Genomic DNA, 18128 nt, shown 5'->3' on the forward strand with positions numbered 1-18128 from the left:
AGATTGTTTCCCAGTCGTCACTCCTCAGGCTCCTGTTCTGTATCCCCAGGAGATGACCATGGCCCAGGGTACGTGTTAGATTGTAGGAGTCAGAGATGGACAGGTCTGGCTTGGGATTCTAGATCTGCCCTTTGCTGAGCTTGTCATGAGGTTTAAAAGAGAAAATGGGTGTGAAGTGCAAGACACAGTGCCAGGCCCAGGAGCTGTTGTCAGTGGGATAGTAGTAAGGATTAGAAAAAGTAAACAAACTATTTGGCACATAGTGGGCAGCCATCGACTGAGCTGCTGATACAGTACATAAGTTAACAGATGTGCTGGTTGTGATACCCCAAAGTGTATATAAAATGCCATTTTACTCAGGTGAGTTTTCTTTGTATATGTAGCGTATTTTGTGTGTATGTGGATGGGTAGAGAACTGTTAGGGTTTGCTTTTTCTTAAAGAAAAGATGCTAACCTGCAACTTGCTTTTTTCACTGACTCGTGTGGAGCAGCCACATTGGCTTACCCTGGCATTTGAGCAGGCTTCTCCCTCCTGGGGAGTTAAGGCGGAAAGGGCCTGGAGACCCAGAGCGGCTCAGGAGCCAGCCCCTGAGCGCTGTGCTGAGGGGCTGGGCCGAGACCAGGAACAACATGGGGAGGGGAGGGTGGGCTCAGTCTGTGAGGCTCTTTGTAAGTCCTGGAGGGTTTTCTTTCCTTCTGCAGATGGTGGAGGAGAGTGAGGAACGGCTGACAGAGGAGCAGATCGAAGCTCTGCTCCACACTGTCACAAGCATCCTCCCCGCGGGGCCAGAGGCCGAACAGCAGCAGAATACCAGCGACGATGTGGCGATGGATGAGGAGGACCCCGCGTAGAAGAGCACAGCTGGCCCGAGTGTCTCCTGAAGTTGAAGGCCCAGCAGCCGTTTCCCAGACATTCAGAGGATTGTTTATTTGATATTACCTTCTGTCCCAACAGGCCTCATTTCCCGGTTAGTTGGGTAAACCACAAAAATAATCTTAAAAGAAATCCTTGTGCCTCTGGGAGAACAAACATGGTGTACTGGCTGAGATGGTCAGGGCAGAGAGCTAAAGAGAGGAGGAGTGAGTCAAAAAGGACAAGGACTGTGGAACTCTCAGTGGTAAAAATATTTCTTCTGTGGCCTTTGCCATGGTTGTGGGAAGGTCTCTGTACACAGCTGGTAAAATACTTGCCTTGGCTTTAATGGGCTGTATCCTAATTAATTTCATCTGCTTCCCTCAGAGCTTCCCAAGCAGGGATGCAGAGCACTGCTGGAATGAGAGCTGACTTAGGACAATCCTGTTACATGGCTGACAACTCTTGAAGCAGCAAATAGTTGCTCTAAGTTATAATGAGCCACTGAGCTTGGCTCACCTTAGAGGAATCTTTTCCTTAATAACAATAGACATAGGAAAAGATTGGCCTAGGAACTTGGTGGTCCAGTGGCTTAAGATTCCACACTCCCAATGTATGGGACCCAGGTTCCATCCCTGGTCAGGGAACTAAATCCCACATGCTGCAACTCAGAAAAAAAAAAAAAAAAGATTCCTGCATGCTACAGTGAAGATCGAAGATCCTGTGTCCAAATAAATATTTTAAAAATAACTAAATAAAAGAACGGCCTGGACAACTCTTCATCAGGTCTAAAGGCCCCTCTTTTCTACTGGCATGGGCTTTGTTTAGCGGTTTCACTAGTTAGTCTTCAATGTTAGGACACTAGCTCCCTGCAGTTGGAAAGAGGCACTCCAGTATTCTTGCCTGGAGAATCCCAGGGACAGAGGAGCCTGGTGGGCTGCTGTCTGTGGGGTCACACAGAGTCGGACACGACTGAAACGCCTTAGCAGCAGCGGCAGACTGAATGGCCGTGTCACCTGCCTTTCTGAACACCTTCAGTTTTCTGCCTTGTGACAGGTGCAGCCTGTTGCAACCAGGTGAGCTTCATTTGCACAGGGGGGGGCAAATGGTTTGCATCTTTTAAAAAGGGCAGTTCTCTGGCGGTCCAGGGGTTAAGATTCAGTGCTTTCATTGCAGGGGGTGTGGGTTTCATCTGTAGTAAGGACTAAGATCCCATGTGCTGCAAGCTGTGGCACCCACCCCCCAAAAAAAAGAAACCCTAAACAAAGAGGGCACAATTTCGTAGCTCTTTTTGTGGCTGGAGTATGAAGAACTAGAGGCTGATTAATAAGAATTTGAATTTGTTGACTGTTGTGTTAGTTTTTTAATTTAAAATATTAGAATAATTACCATGCAAGGAATTTGTTAATATTCAAGCTTTGGAGAGTTTAGTAGCCCCAGACATGTGGTTGCCTTAGATCCTAGAAGTATTGTTAAAAATTAATTCCCCATATTCACTCTGCTCTCTATTTGGAGAATAAAATGCCCATAGACATTTTTCAAATTCGTACTCATTTTGTTGTAAGATCACATATTTTCAATGCTTCTGTTAATTGGATTACTTCCCACCTCTTACAATTCCCAGGTTATTTCAGCCCCCACAGTAGGCAGTTATGTTTACCTTAACCTTATCATCTAAGGATCAGTTGAGATCTACTTACAGGCAACATTGAAATTAACAGGACATTTATTTTTAAATCTCTCTTGAGTATCAGGAATTTTACCAGGAGCTGTTGTTTTGTCAAGGCATACAGGTGTTTATGTCCTTGTTTCATTTTGACCTTGAGTGCATTTGGTACTTTTTCTTCATGGATTTAGGGTTTAATTAGTTAGTAAATGGTTTCCAGGTGACTACCAACTTACACTATTTTAAAAAATCTAAGAAGAGTTTATTTTACCATGGGTAGTAAGAGATAAAATGAAATCTGACCTAAAAATTAATATATACTTATTAAGTTTGGTTTTTTTCCTTAAGTTGAATCTATTTAGATCTAAATTTTGTGTTGAATTTCAGTAAAATTTTCAGTTTCTTTATTTGGGACCTGAATTTTGCCTCTGATTAAGTCAAACAGGATCTAGAAGATTGAACCTTCATAAGAAATATGGACTGTGTAGTACTCCTGTTGCATTAATAATCCACATTTTAGAAATAAAAATTTACACAAGGAACTTAACCAGGATCATCTGGGAAGGAGAGCTGAGAGTCTGTGCGACTTGCTTTTCACTTTATATCCTTCCGTACGGCTTCAGTTTTTGATTGGGTGGCTGTTTTATTCTTTAAAAAGAAAAAAAATTTGTGCTTATTTGCCTGTTGTCCTTGGCCTCTGAAAGTTATTAAAGGTATAGTCCATAATTAAATTATGTCCCCAGACGTAGAGACTGACACCCAATGTAGTCACTCTGGGAGACACAGCACTGAGGGAAGTTGATCTTTTAAGAAAGTACTACTGAGCTCTTGAAAGATGAAGCTGACTCACTGTTAGAGGTTTAGCCAAATATTGGCTTGGCCAAAAAGTTCATTCAGGTTTTTCCATAAGACATTATGGAACAAACTTTTTGGCCAACCCAATAATTGCTTTGCCTCTTTTTGCTTAAATGGTACCCACTCCCACCTCAGAGAACTTGCCATTTATTCAGGGCTTGTTTATAAAATCATGGGGGGTGTTCTCCCAGTCAATCACTGTGTGAGCACACCAGCTATCAAGGCTTCTACCCTAGTGAGGGATGAGAGAATTAATTCCCCAGTATATCCTTTGCTAAATCGTCACTGTTTTTAAATTTAAAAAGCAAGAAGAAGAAAAATCCAAGTGTTTAACCCTAGCTTTCTAGGTCATTCACAATTTGGTTCCCAGTAAAACTTCCAATTTTTGTAGTCTCGTGTACAACCCTCCGTTCCAGCTAAGTGGATCCACCCATTCATTAACTCAGCACATTGAGTGACTGTGATGCAAGGCTTTGGGCTGGGCAGTGGGGTTATGATGTGACTCTGTCATCCTGAGTCCCTGCCTTCAGAAAGCTTTATGTTCTAAGGGAGGAGATGGTAAATGACCAGTTTCACAATTCATTATTTTGTTATAACAGTGGTTCAAATTAGAAACAAGAATGAGCTAAGAGAGCATGTTACAGAGAACCTCACCTAGTCGGGTAGGGTCAGGAAAGGTTCTCTGAGAAAGTAATGTTTAGACTTGAAGGATGAGTAAGTTAGTGAAAGAGAGAACAATCCTTGAAAATATTCTTTGTTTCCCCATCTCTATGCTTTTGTTTATATTATGCCATCTGCTTATACTGTACCCCTTCTTCCAGTACGCAGATTCTAACTCAAGATTTGGGCTCATATCTGCCATTTTCCAGAAGGCCCTCCCTGAGCTCTTGCATGTTGATAATAGCATGTGCTTTTTATATATGAACGTCAGTTTTGTTGGATACAAAGTCTTTTGAGTCACATTTTACTTCCCTTGGATTTAAGATACTCAATTACTCTATTATTTTCTTCTGGCATCAAGCATTGGTGTTAAAAAGCCTGACAATATCCTCCTTTTGTTTCTCATATAAGCCACTTGCCTCTTTTTCCGCCCCCCTAGATGCATAAAGGATTTTTTCTCTCCTGAAAGTCTGGTAAATTTACTAGAATGTGTCTTGGTATTGGTTGTTTAAGTATTCTTAGATACATGGATACATGGTGTATATATAGTTTTAGTTATTTTTTCCTCAATTTGAGAACATTCCTGTAAGTTTTTACAGATTTTCTTGATTTTATACCAGGATATGTATACCTTGATTTTTTAATATATATTTTCTTGATTTTTTTGTATTTTGTTCACTTGCTTCAGTTCTCTGCTTCAGAAGCTTCTATATTCTGTATCAATTCTTCTTTGCTAATCTGCCATATTGTCATTTTCATTCAAGTCATTTTACTGTCTTCTGTGATTTCTTTAAAAATTTTCCTCCTGTTTTGCTAAAGGCATTTTAAAATTGCATTTATTTGGTCTTGTGTTTCTTCTAATTTAGTCTTAGTCTTTCCCCCTTTTACTTCTAAGTGTTTCTTTGAGTAAAGTATAACTCTTATGAGTTTTTCTAATTTCATTTACCGTGGTTCTTTCATGTCATGTATCATTTTCTTATTAATGTTTAGCTGGTTTTAAAAGACTTTAGTATATGTGCTGCCGAAGCGAGCACTGGTTTTAAAATAGTTGATTGTAATTAGAGCTATTTTATATGCATATATTTCTGGTGTGGTCTCATCTTACAGAAATGTTATACTTCTCTTTTTTTTTCTTTTTTTTTAAATAATAACTTTGAATGAGATTTGACCTTAGTAATTTTCTGCTGTTTATTTGTATATGAAATTAGTTTCCTGGAACTTTTAGAAGGAGTTGTGTGGTTCAGGATGGTTTCCCTAACCTCACAGGGCTCCCTCTTTGTTGTGTTCATATAATATTCAAAAACATGATGCCTTGCCAACCCTCTTCCCCTCCTGCACTTTTATGTAGACCAAGGATTGGCAGAAGCCTCCTGTTTTCATAAACAAGGTTTGATTAGAACACAGCCCTGCTCGTTCATCTGTGTATGTTTATGGGTATTCTCAGGCCAAACCTGCAAAATTGAGAAGTTGCACCGTGGACTCCATAGCCTACAAGCCCCAAATGTTACTGCCGAGCCCTTTAAGACCCTGATTTAGACCTCTCTTTCTTTGTCTGTTGTTCCTGTTCTGCTCAATTTTAACTCTATCCCACATGTGTCTTCTCAGTGTGGGGCACTGTCAAGCAAGCCCTCACCAGTCAGTTTAGAGAGTTCAAAGGGACTTCATACTGCTTCAGACCTGAGCACCCTTTATGTTTAAAAAATGATGATAAAATATACATATAAAGTTTATTATTTTAAATTTAACAACCCAGTATATTCAGTTGTGCAGCCATCACCACCGTTTAGTTTGAGAACATTTTTTATTACCTCAATACACTCCACTACCCCTCTTTCTGCAGCCCTTGGTGACCTCTATTCTACTTTCTGTCTCTATGAAATTGCCTATTCTGAGTACTTAGTGCAAGTGGAATCATAAAATATTTGTCTTTCAGTGTCTGCCTTATTCCACCAAGCATAGTGTTTACTACATCCATGTTGTAACAGGTAATAAGATTCCATTGTATGTATATCATATTTTATTGATCCATTTTATTTATTGATGGACACTTCAGTTGTTTCTGCCTCTGAACATTGGTGTACAAGTATCTGAATCTCTGCTTTCAATTCTTTTGGGTATAAATGTAGGAGTAGATTTGCTGGATTTATATGGCAGTTCAATTTTTAACTTTATGAAGAACTGTCACAGTGACTTTTCTGTCTTTCCACAGTGGCAGCACCATTTTATATTCCCACCAGCTATGCAGTTGGATTCCAGTTTCTCCACATCCTTGGCCAACATACGTAGTTTTCTGTTTTGCTTTTGTTTTAACGATAGCTCCCCTAATGGGTTTTAAGTGGTATCTCATTATAGTTTTGATTTGCATTTCCCCAGTAATTAGGGATGTTGAGTATCTTCTCATGGACTTATTGAGCACTTGTATTTCTTCTTTGGAGATATGTCTATTTGAGTCCTTTGAATTGCATTTGTTGTTGTTGAGTTGTAGAAATATAGTTCTTTATTCTGAATATTAACTCCTTGTCATATGTATGCTTTGCGAATATTTACTCTCATTTGTGGGTTTTTTCGCTCTCTTGATTATTTTCCCTTTAATAAGTAATTTGTGTAGAGATACTTTAAAGTTGGGCTTAAGTGGCTCAGTGGTAAAGAATCTGTCTGCCAATGCAGGAGATGCGAGTTTGATCCCTGAATCAGAAAGATCCCCTGGAGAAGGAAATGGCAACCCACTCCAGTATTCTTGCCTGGAGAATTCCATGGACAGAGGAGCCTGGTGGGCTACAGTCCACAGGGTCGTAAAAGATTTAGACATGGTTTAGTTGACGAAACAACAACATCTTTAAGATTATATAGCTATCTTGTTCTTCATCAAACTTTCACTCATTAACTTAAGCATCTGTTGATGATTCTTTCTTGAATCAATGGCTCCTATTTTTGTTCATCAGCTGTGTTCCTGATACTGCCCTAGGTGTTTACCATGCATTATTCCCTATGTCACAGATGAGGGGACTGAAGCTGAAGAGGTCATACAACGCTGGAAGGGCTCCTAGTAAGTAGAAATGGGCGTAGACTCTGGACTGAACTAAAGCTCATGTGCTGGAGCTTGGGAAGCAAGTGTTAGCTAAAGACTTGGGACTCTAGGCATCAGATCTGCTGAGCAAGCCTGTTTCTGAGCAAGCCTGTTTGCTTGAACACCCGCAACCTCGAGATGCGGTAGGACAGGCAGACTTCAGGGCTGTGGGCTGTGACCTGCTGGGTGTGTTCTGCAGTGAGGAGCCAATTCCCTGATGGAGTACCAGCTACTCAGGCTGATCCCCTGCTTGCAGCTTCATGGGTCACTGTGTATCCACAGTGTTCTGCAGGTGTGGTTGGGTCAGTAGCTGGGTTCACAGAACCAGAAGGCCCAAGTTGTTGGTTCAGTGGTAAGGGTGCAGGGTCTTCGTAAGCTAGTAGTTCTGAGGTAAACATTCCCATTCTTTTCTCCTCTAGGCCTTAGCTGGGAGGAGCAGAACATAGGGAGGGTGGGGTCCTGGGCAGGAAGCCAGAGCCCTGAATCATAGGAAGACCATGGAGTCAGAGCCAGGGCACGGCATGCTTAGCCAGAAAACCTGGAGGGAAGCCATGGTTTGAGTGCCGGCAGGAGGGAGAAGTCACCAGAAGCGGGCGAGGCCACAGGAGGGTTTTCGGTCAGAAATGGAGCCACGAACAAGCTCTACTGGGTTAGGATCACATGAGGTTGGTGGAGGAGGTGCTGAACCTGTATCTGCAGCTCTCCACTGTGGGAGGCTGACTTTGAGGGCTGATAGCGGCCTAAGCCTGGTGGATGATCGCGGGGATGCATGAGGCAGGTGTGTGCCTCAGTCCCGGGTGCCCTACTGGCTCAGGCTTCACGATGGACACTCACCTCTCCAGCTGCAACTGGGCGTCTCCAAAAGGCCCATACTCACCTCCATCACCGGGGATTCACCCTTTGTCCTGTCAGCTGGGGTCACCTCGCCTAGCTCCTCGTCTGGAGGATTGCCAACCCTCTCTCGGATGAAAACTGCATTCTTCAAGAACTGGTTTTTGCCCTCTGAGTGACCTGGCCCTGGCTCTTGGGAGCCATACTGGTGAGTGGCTAGCAGGAGTACCAGCTTTGGGCCAGATGAATCCAGGCTCTGCCATTTACCTGTTGTAGGACTTTGTGAAATTACTTAACTTCCTTGTGCCTTGATTTCTTCATTTATGAAATGTGAGTAATCAGAGTAACCTGGGATAGTAGTGGGGGGGGCTATAATATATTCCTGACATGGTCAGTGTCCAGCAAATGTTAGCTGTCTGAGTTTGTCTGTCTTGCTTCATTTCTGACCTTGTACCCAAGCTCTTCCTGGCTCTCCTGTGGTCCTAAGTGTTAGCCTTTGGATCCTCTCAGCGTGATGGCTCTTGATTCATGTGTCCCATCCTAGAACTTGCCCTACTCTGACACCTGTGAGGGTGGAGGCCTGAAATAAAGTACCCTGTTTATCAGAGATCTACTTCAAGACACCCTAAGAGCAAAGTATGCCACTGTCTCTCTGTTTAACACAATTTCAAACACAAGTTTTGAGAAGAAAAATCTTTTCTGTTAATGTATTGTTATGTAACAAAGTACCTCAAAACTTGGTGGCGTAAATAGCCGTTTTATTTTGATCATAATTTTGTGAGTCAGGAGAGGGTTTGGTTGGGTGGTTCTGATCTGTGCTGGAAGCAGCTACAGCTGAAAGATTTCTTTCCAGGACAGCTTCTTCACGCCTGTAATGAGCACTTCCACATACTTCTCATCCTCCAGGGTCTTCAGAATGTTTGGGTTGCAGACAGCATGGCTGTCCCAGGGCAGTCAGATTTCTCACATAGCAAATGCCCTAGAGCAAGCATTCCAAGAGGGTGGCCTAGATGGAAGCTGCAAGGCCTCTTATGAACTACACTCAGAGTTTGAGAAGGTCATTGCTGCTGCATTCTTGTGGCTGAACAAATATCCAAGGCCAGATCAGATTCCAGGGAAGAGGAATTAGATTCCACCCCTCAGTGGGAGTCTTCCCTGATAGCTCAGCTGGTGAAGAATCTGCCTGCAATGAGGGAGACCTGGGTTCCATCCCTAGCTTAGGAAGATCCCCTGGAGAAGGGAAAGGCTACCCACTCCAGTATTCTGGTCTGGAGAATTCCATGGAGTGTATAATCCATGGGGTCGCAAAGAGTCGGACACGAATAAGTGACTTTCACTTTCTCAGTGGGAGGAGTAGAGTTAGGGTTAGGGATGCAAGCAATCTTGAATCTACCATAACACCTGATGAGTGCTGACTCCCATCTGGCGCTTCGCTGCAGTGGGGTCAGGGAAATGGAGTTTTTAGGATATCTTGTCTCTGCAGCCTAGATGGAAGATGGGGCACAGGAAAGAGGATGGGACAGTCCACCATTCAGTCATGTTTGTCATGCTTTGGTGACCAGATTCTGTGAGTTGGCCAAAAGGTTCCTTTGATTTTTTTTTTTTCTGTATGACGGTTCTAGTAACAGTTGTCTTTAACTTCATTTGAAACAGTTTTGTTAGGTTATATTATTACACCTGTCATACTTGTGTGCATTAAAAATTTATCAAAATTAGTAAATTTTTGTATAGCTGTTTTAATATTGAAGGTGGAAGAAAAAGGCAAGATTTTCAGCATATTGTGCTTTATTATTTCAAGAGAGGGAAAAACACAGCTGAAACACAAAAAAAGATTTGTGCAGTATATGGAGAAGGTGGTGTGAGTGATCAAACATGTCAAAAGTGGTTTGTGAAGTTTCAGGCTGGAGATCTCACTGGGTGATGCTCCACAGTTGGGTAGAGCAGTTGAAGTTGATACTGATCAAGTCAAGACATTAATAGAACAGTCAGCATTATACCACTTGAGAGATAGCTGACATGCTCAAAATAGTCAAATCAAGCATTGAAAATCACTTTAACCCGTTTGTTTGTGTTAATTGCTTTGATAAATTTGGGTTCTCCATAAGTGAAGTGAAAAAAACCTTGACCATATTTCCACATGCGATTCTACTGAAACATAACAAAAACTTTCTATTTTTAAAATAAATTATGATGGACAATGAAAAGTAGAAGTGAAGTCGCTCAGTCGTGTCCGACTGTTTGCGACCCCATGGGCTCCTCCGTCCATGGGATTTTCCAGGCAAGAGTACTGGAGTGGGTTGCCATTTCCTTCTCCAGGGGACCTTCCCGACTCAGGGATTGAACCTGGGTCTCCCGCATTGCAGGTGGACGCTCTACCCTCTAAGCCACCAGGGAAGCCCTGAATGAAAAGTAGACACCGTACAATAACGTGAAACAGAAGAGATCGTGGGCAAGCAAAATGAACCACCACCAACCTCACCAGAGGCCGGTGAAGTGATGTTGGAAGATGGTGGGATTGGAAAGGAGTCCTCTGTTATGAGCTCCTTCTGTAAAACCAAACAATTATTTCCACCAAGTACTGCTCCCAGTTAGACCCACTGAAAGCAGGAATCAACAAAAAGTGTCCAAAATTAGTCAACAGAAAGCCCACAATCTTCCATCAAGGTAATGTAAAACTCCGTATTTCTTTGATGACCAGGCAAAAAAAACTGGTCAGCTTGGCTAGGAAGTTCTGATTCATCTGCAGTGTTCACCAGACATTGCACCTTTGGATTTCCATTTATTTTGGTCTTTCCAAAATTATCTTAATGGCAAAAAAATTTCAGTGCCCTATAGTAAAAGGCACCTGTAACAGTTCTTTGCTCAAAAAGATAAAAAGTTTGGGAAAGGTGGAATTATGAAGTTGCCTGAAAAATGGCAGCAGGTTATGGAACAAAACAGTGAATATGTTATTCAATAAAGTTCTTGGTGAAAGTGAACATGTGTCTTATTTTTATTTAAAAATCAAAGGAACTCTCACTACTCGCCGTTTCAAAATGCTGCTAAGACCTTAGGGACAGTTGAGTGATGCCCCCTCACCCCCGGGCTCGGCGGAAAGCGACTCATGGAACGGCCGTGAGCAGACTTCACATCACTTCACTGCCAAAATGACATCATTTTCCACCTCTGCCCAGTGTTCAGCATCTGACAGTGCTTGCAGGATCTCTTCAGAACAAACCAATCAGGTACGACCAAAACTGCCTCTTTTGAAGATTTTGCAAGCAGCAGGTGCACAAGGTGAAATGTTCACTGTTAAAGAGGTTATGCATTATCTAGGCCAGTATATAATGGTGAAGCAGCTTTATGATCAGCAGGAGCAGCATATGGTATATTGTGGTGGAGATCTTTTGGGAGAACTACTGGGTCATCAGAGCTTCTCTGTGAAAGATCCAAGCCCTCTCTATGATATGCTAAGAAAGAATCTTGTCACACTAGCTACTGCTACTACAGATGCTGCTCAGACTCTGGCTATCGCACAGGAGCACAGTATGGATATTCCAAGTCAAGACTGACTGAAGCAAAATGTAGAGGAAAGCCTCAGTTCCAGGAAAAGAACTGAAGAAGGCAATATTCCCACACTGCCTACCTCACAGTATAAATGCAGAAGTTCTAGAGCAGATGAAGACTTGGTAGCAAATTTAACTCAAGAAGAGACGTCAAGACTGGATCTCGGGTTTGAGGAGTGGGATGTAGCTGGCTTGCCTTGGTGGTTTTTGGGAAACTTGAGAAATATCTATACACCTAGAAGTAATGGCTAAACTGATTTACAGACAAATCAGGATATAGGTACTGCCATTGTTTCAGACACCACAGATGACTTGTGGTTTTTGAATGAATCAGTGTCAGAGCAATTCGGTGTTGGGATAAAAGTTGAAGCTGCTGATCCTGAACAAACAAGTGAAGAAGTAGGGAAAGTGAGAGACAAAAAGGTGGTTGACATGGGAAAAAATGATGACCTGGTGGACCCTGAATCCATAAGTGATGATACCGACACAGAAGTTACCTCTGAGGATGAGTGGCAGTGTACTGAGTGCAAGAAATTTAACTCTCCAAGCAAGAGGTACTGTTTTCGTTGCTGGGCCTTGAGGAAGGATTGGTACTCAGATTGTTCCAAGTTAACCCATTCTCTCTCCACATCTGCTATCACTGCCATACCTGAAAAGCAAGAAAGTGAAGGAATTGATGTCCCTGACTGCAGAAGAACTGTATCAGCTCCAGTTGTTAGACCTAAAGATATATACATAAAGGAAGAAAACTCTGAACATTTTGATCCTTGCAACTCGGTGGAATTCTTGGATTTGGCTCATAGTTCTGAAAGCCAAGAGACCATATCAAGCATGGTAGAACAATCAGATAACCTTTTTGAACAGAGAAAAGATACAGAAAACATGGAGGATTGCCAGAATCTTTTGAAGCCATGTAGTCTGTGTGAGAAAAGACCACGAGACGGAAACATCATTCACGGGAGGACAGGCCATCTTGTCACTTGTTTTCATTGTGCTAGAAGACTAAAGAAGGCTGGGGCTTCTTGTCCTATTTGCAAGAAAGAGATTCAGTTGGTTATTAAGGTTTTCGTAGCATAGCTGAATCGGTGAATTACAGACACATATTAACAGAGCTGGTCATGTATCCAAATATCAGTATTGAGCATCTCTACGCAGGGTGACTCATTTCATACTTTCATTTATTCTTGTAAACTTTTATGTTCTAAGCCATTTTTACCTCTAAACTTATAGAATTTGAGAATAAGTTCTTTAGAACTACATTATCAGTATGGAGACTATTAACATTAAAAGAGAAGTTAATCATTCTGTCTCCAAAGATGAGGCTCTGGGAGGGAGCAGTACAAATAGAAATACATTCGTTCTTTCATTTACCAAATTACCTGAAGATGAATCATTTCTTTATTTAATTTAATTTCTTACTGTTCTTTTCTGGTAGGGAATGTTCTTGGGCATCAAAATCCAAGGTGACTGTTAGAAAGATATTAAAGCTATCGATGAAAAAACAAGTAATTAATGTATAAAGTAGATTATGTTGTGTGATTCAGAGAAACGATTATTTTTGTAAAGTGCCTAGAACAGTGATATCCAACATTTTTGCTAACATACCTCAATAAACAATTTTGAAAAAGCACATACAACTTTTTGCACATTTTAAAAATTGAGGTGTAGTTAGCCAACAGTAAAGTCAGTAAAGTGTTCCCTTGTGCTGAATTGTAGACATCTCAGTAGCCACCTGAAGCAAGCAGTAGTGCATTTCTATCTCCTTTTCCAGGCAGTTCCTCCATCATTTCATGACTCTTACCCTCAATTAGTTTTCCTTTTGCACATGTTAAATTTGACTTTTAAATTTTTAAAATAAATTTAACTAATTAAAAAAAAAAAGGAACTTTTTGACCAACCCAGTATAACAAGTTTCCCTTCATCCTTGGTGTCAGCATTCTTGAGTCCAAATGGGAATGGGGAGCTGTCAGTCCCTCAGTCTATCCTGTCCTCTGGGTCAAAGCTTAAATTTTTTTTTTCTCACTAAAACAGCGAAAGCTACAGTTTATAACAGCATATGGACATATATATGTAACTGAAAAAAAGTTTTATGATGCAATTTTTATTATGTGCAATATTGTCTCATTATTTTCTAGTCTGTTCCTTTTAAACAGATAGCAGATTGTGCCTCCATTCAATTAATCTCATGATTCACTGATTTACGAGTTGTAGTTTGAAAATCATTGCTGAAAATTCTTCTCTATTTTCTCATAGGTATTGAAAACAAACAAAAAAAAAGTAGGAAAAAAAGTACATAAGAACATTCCCCCAAAAGATTTGAGGAAGCTACCTAAAAGCATTGCCTATTAACCTCTATCTCATTCACATCCAGTTTACGATCACTCACAAAAATTTTTATCATACCAAGTTACTTTTCTTGCCAACAAATTTTGTAACAAAGATAACATGAACTTACCTGACCAGTAAACTCAAGGAGAATAAAAGTTGTATGCCTGCATTATTTTCAGTGTTGATAGCTCTAAAGACATGCTTGTTTTACTTAAAAACTCCAAACTTGCTTTAATACACCAGAATTAATCTCAGATCATGTAAACCTGAAAAGCTCTGGATCCAGTCTCTGTTACATTTCAACTGGTATAAATGCTTTGGGCTGTTTTTGGTTTGGTTTGGTTTGGTTGCCTGTGATTTGTGACTTGTGAGATCTTAGTTCCCAGACCAGGGATCAACTCCCATCCCCCCACCCCAACCCCTCGCAGTGAAAGCTTGAAGTCTTAACCATTGACCACCAGGGAAGTCCCATTGCTTGCTTGTTTTTAAGCCAATTAAATAGAGCTCTTCTGCAAATCAATTTTAGCAATACCACCAGCAGGTAGGAAATGAAAAAAGCACATCTATAACACATGTATATACACACACACTTACAGACATGAAAACACAGACAGACGGAAACAGGGACCTTCTAGGTTTGTTTTAAATTTCAGCCGTGTCTCAGATCAAACTCAAAAGAATAGTTAGATCCAAATTGTGTTTCTGGCATACTGTAAGGATGCTTTAGAGCTCTTTATGAAGTCAGTTTGCCTTTTAGAAGCTTCTGCAAACCAATCAAAGAATGCATTACATTGGCTCCCTAAGGATTTGGACTTCTCTCTTTTAGGAGTGCTCCTTAAGGTGAACTTTTTTAAAACAAAGATTCCCCCTTTTGAACAGGATGGATGAATTCCCAAAACCCTTCAACAGACAGAAATACCAAAAATCTAAGGCAACTGCTATTTAAATCTTTCCTTCTTGTTGTGTATTTGCTCCAGTTAACTTAGAAACAGTAACTAGGGGGTTTAATGTTTGGATCCTCATATGATAGTTCAGTTTTAAAGGGGCTGGTTTTCACAGAGGAGAGAGGGAAGATGGCATCGGGGGTGGGGCCAGAGTACAAGGTGGAGTCCTGAGTCAGAAGAGCCAAGGAAGATACACAAGAGGGCCCTAAGACAAAGAAGCCAGAGGGCGGGGAACATAAGAAGTAGGAGGTTTCGGAAGTCATTTTGTTCTTTTTTTTATCTAGTTTTTTGGTTGTTTCTGCCAATTTAGAAAGAGTACCTTGCCAAGAACCAATTTTAGAGTATTGATTGTATTTGAAAGCTTATCGGTACTAACAAAAATAAATATGCCGTTTGTTTTAATTTTAAAATCACAATCCTCCAATGTGATCTTAAGAATGAATTTAGGGAGATTGGAAATTCCTCATAATGGCCATGGTAATTCTGAGTAACCTTTAGGTTTTTCAGCCTACTTTGTTAAAAAATGCACATGTGGGGAGCCTGTAGTTTTTAACATGAAACCAACTGGAATCCCCAAAGGAGGGCTGCCCTCAGGGCATTTAGATGGCCAGGGTCTTATTTTCTTGAGTTCGCCTAGAATTCTAAGGCTGCAGTCCTGGCCCAGATTCCAAAAGGAATAAAACAAACTCTTAGATCCCACTTAGCTTGGTCCTCAAAAGAGAACCTCACTACCATGCTCCAGAAAACAACTTAATACTCACTAATGAAGAAGCCTTGATCCAGAAAGAACAAAACCTTTCCAGATTCCAGATGAAGTCCAGGAGCTCCAAGTGCAAAAAGAGTGGAGCTTGGAACCCAAAATGAGACTCCAGACTGAAAGCAGGTGCTGACCACAGAACCAATGAGCATAAAGGACTTTGCAGGTACCTCATTCAGTTCTGGGAGCCATCATCTCTCATGTCCACCTCCTTTGGATCCCACTTCTGACACCAAGTATGTCAACTAGTAATACAGTAGCCAGCTATTTTAGCAGCCAAAGTGAGTTTATTTACTGATAGCAGAGGAATTCCAATTTGGTATAAGTGAATGACAGCACACCATAGGCAAATGCAGAGCCCAAGGAAAAGGAACTTGCTTTTATGGGGAAAAGGAGGGAGTTGAGAGGGGCTGTGATAACCAAAGAGTCCATTGGAAGAAGCTGGGAATCCAAAGTATGGTGGCTTCTTATTGGTTGGTCTTCTACAGTCTGATTAGCTGGGCCATCATGGAGTGGAAAGATGTTTTCTTCCTCTTGATGGATCATAATGTAGAGGCACCTTCCTGTCAGAGATGTAGGTGAGGTCTCTTCCTGTCTGGTGTAACTGATGATGCATCATGGTCATGAGGGCTCCTCCTACAGGCCTGTCCCAATTCCAGTTTAGCAAAGTTTGTTGTTTTTTAATAAAGAGGCTTTATTATAAATTCATAACAGATTTAGTCATAAATAGACAAAAATAAAAATAAGCCAAGTCTATCAACAGGAATTTGGATAAACAAATTGTAGTATGTCCATACAATGAAATTTTGTACAGCCATAAAATGAACAGACTACCAGTACACAAAACATTATGGGTAAAAACATGTTGAGCAGAAGCTAAGCACAGAAGTGTACATATTTTGTGATTCTACTCATATAACATTCTGGAAAAGGCAAAACTACACTGAGAAAGTGGATCAGTGGTTCCCTGGGCCAGTAGTGGGAGGGGGGCACAAGGAAGTTTTGGGAATGATAGGAATGTTCTCTGTCTTCATGGCAGTGGAAGTTCTACAGGTATATACATTTGTCATATGAGTCGGACACAACCGAACGACTAAGCATACATTCGTCAAGTCACACTGAACTATATACACTTAAAATATATGCAGTTTATGGTATGTATGTGCTAAGTCGCTTCAGCTGTGTCCGACTCTTTGTGACCCTATGAACTATAGCCTGCCAGGCTCCTCTGTTCTTGGGGTTCTCCAGGCAAGAATACTGGAGTGGGTTGCTGTGCCCTCCTCCAGGGGATCTTCCCCACCCAGGGATCTTATGTCTCCTGCATTGGCAGATGGGTTCTTTACCACTAGCACCACCTGGGTATGTATACCATACCTCAATAAAGGTTTTGAGATACACCATTTTTTAAAAAGATGGTAAAAAAATTAAAAAAAAAAAAAAAAAGATGGTCAGTAGGAGACCCCCCTAGCCAGATAGGCGAGGTTGTTTTAAGTCAGACATACATGTTTTTATGTGAAATCTCTTCTTTTAAGACGTTAGTACCTAATTCAGAACTTAATTATGCCACACAAGCCAAACAAGTGAATCCTCAGGCTACGTTTGGCTCATAGGCAGCCAGTTTGTGGTCTGAGCCTTAAAATCTGCCTTGAGCTCAGCCAGTAAAGCTGCGAGCTGGAACTACACATAGTGACTTTTCCTGGGTGTGGCTCTGGCATGTTGCTCTTGACCCTCCTTGAAAGGGGTGATGGGTAGTGAAATGTAGTGGGTCTGGGGAACTGAGTTTTTAAGAATTAATTTCACAAACCACATTATAATGATCACACCTAGAGTATTTAACACTGATCTAATTCTACTGACTAACATCCACATTTCCCCAAAATTGTCCTGAAAATGATCTTCTTAGCCTTCCCCCCCCAATTCAGTTTGTAATTAAAGATTATACAGTGCATTTACTTATCTCTCTTCAGTTGCCTTCAATTTAGAATAGTTCCCAGTCTTTTTTTTTGTTTTTGTAATTTCCCTGGTGGCTCAGACGGTAAAGTGTCTGCCTGTAAGGTGGAAGACCTGGGTTCAATCCCTGGGTCAGGAAGAGCCCCTGGAGAAAGCAACGGCACCCCACTCCAGTACTCTTGCCTGGAAAATCCCATGGACAGAGGAGCCTGGTAGGCTACAGTGCATGGGGTCGCAAAGAGTCGGACATGACTGAGCAACATCACTTTCACTTTTCTTTCACTCCCAGTTTTTTTAGACTCTCATGAAGCTTTTTTTGAAGAGTCTGGACAGATGTTCTGCAGATTGTCCATTTGGATTTGTCTGGGGTTTGCAACTGCAGTATGGGATTCAGGTTAGTCATTTTTGGCATGAATTGTGCATAGGTGATATCATGTTCTTATTAGGAGGCTCGTGCCGTCATTTTGACTAATTATTTGTGATGTTTTATCACTTGTTTACATAGTGTCTGCCAGGTTTCTCTGCTGTAAAGGTCATTTCCCCCACTTTATAATTAATAAGTCATCTGTGGAGAAATTCTTTGAGCTGTGCAGAAAAACCAACAAGCTTTTGCCCTGTGGTTTTGGCTCCATTGATGATTCTTTCCTGAATCAATTGTTATCATGTAGGATG

At 41.2% G+C, this 18128-nt stretch overlaps 2 protein-coding genes across 4 annotated transcripts in view; both read left to right on the plus strand.

The window, feature by feature from the left end:
- The window catches only part of LOC122433412 (CGRP receptor component), a 90088-nt gene extending 88455 nt beyond the window's left edge, over positions 1–1633 (plus strand). For both annotated transcript variants that reach the window (XM_043456308.1, XM_043456309.1), the window contains one exon: positions 703–1633. In XM_043456308.1, the coding sequence (XP_043312243.1) occupies positions 703–852 (150 nt within the window). In that variant the 3' untranslated portion in view covers positions 853–1633. The remainder of the gene's footprint in view (positions 1–702) is intronic.
- An 8577-nt stretch (positions 1634–10210) lies between these two features.
- LOC122433413 (protein Mdm4-like) lies at positions 10211–12968 on the plus strand. 2 transcript variants are annotated; one of them, XM_043456311.1, is made up of 2 exons: positions 10211–11421; positions 11490–12968. In XM_043456311.1, the coding sequence occupies exons 1-2, from the start codon at positions 11079–11081 to the stop codon at positions 11528–11530; spliced, it is 384 nt and encodes a 127-aa protein (XP_043312246.1). In that variant the 5' UTR covers positions 10211–11078; the 3' UTR covers positions 11531–12968. The 2 variants fall into 2 exon arrangements, with proteins under 2 accessions (XP_043312246.1, XP_043312245.1); XM_043456310.1 differs by having other exon boundaries at positions 10211–12968.
- Positions 12969–18128: the final 5160 nt, after the last annotated feature.

This window comes from Cervus canadensis, chromosome 32, assembly GCF_019320065.1.
Source record: "Cervus canadensis isolate Bull #8, Minnesota chromosome 32, ASM1932006v1, whole genome shotgun sequence".
Lineage (NCBI taxonomy): Eukaryota > Metazoa > Chordata > Mammalia > Artiodactyla > Cervidae > Cervus > Cervus canadensis.

Coding starts and splice junctions, on each gene's coding strand:
- LOC122433413 (XM_043456310.1), top strand. CDS start 11,079: ATGACATCATTTTCCACCTCTGCCCAGTGTTCAGCATCTGACAGTGCT.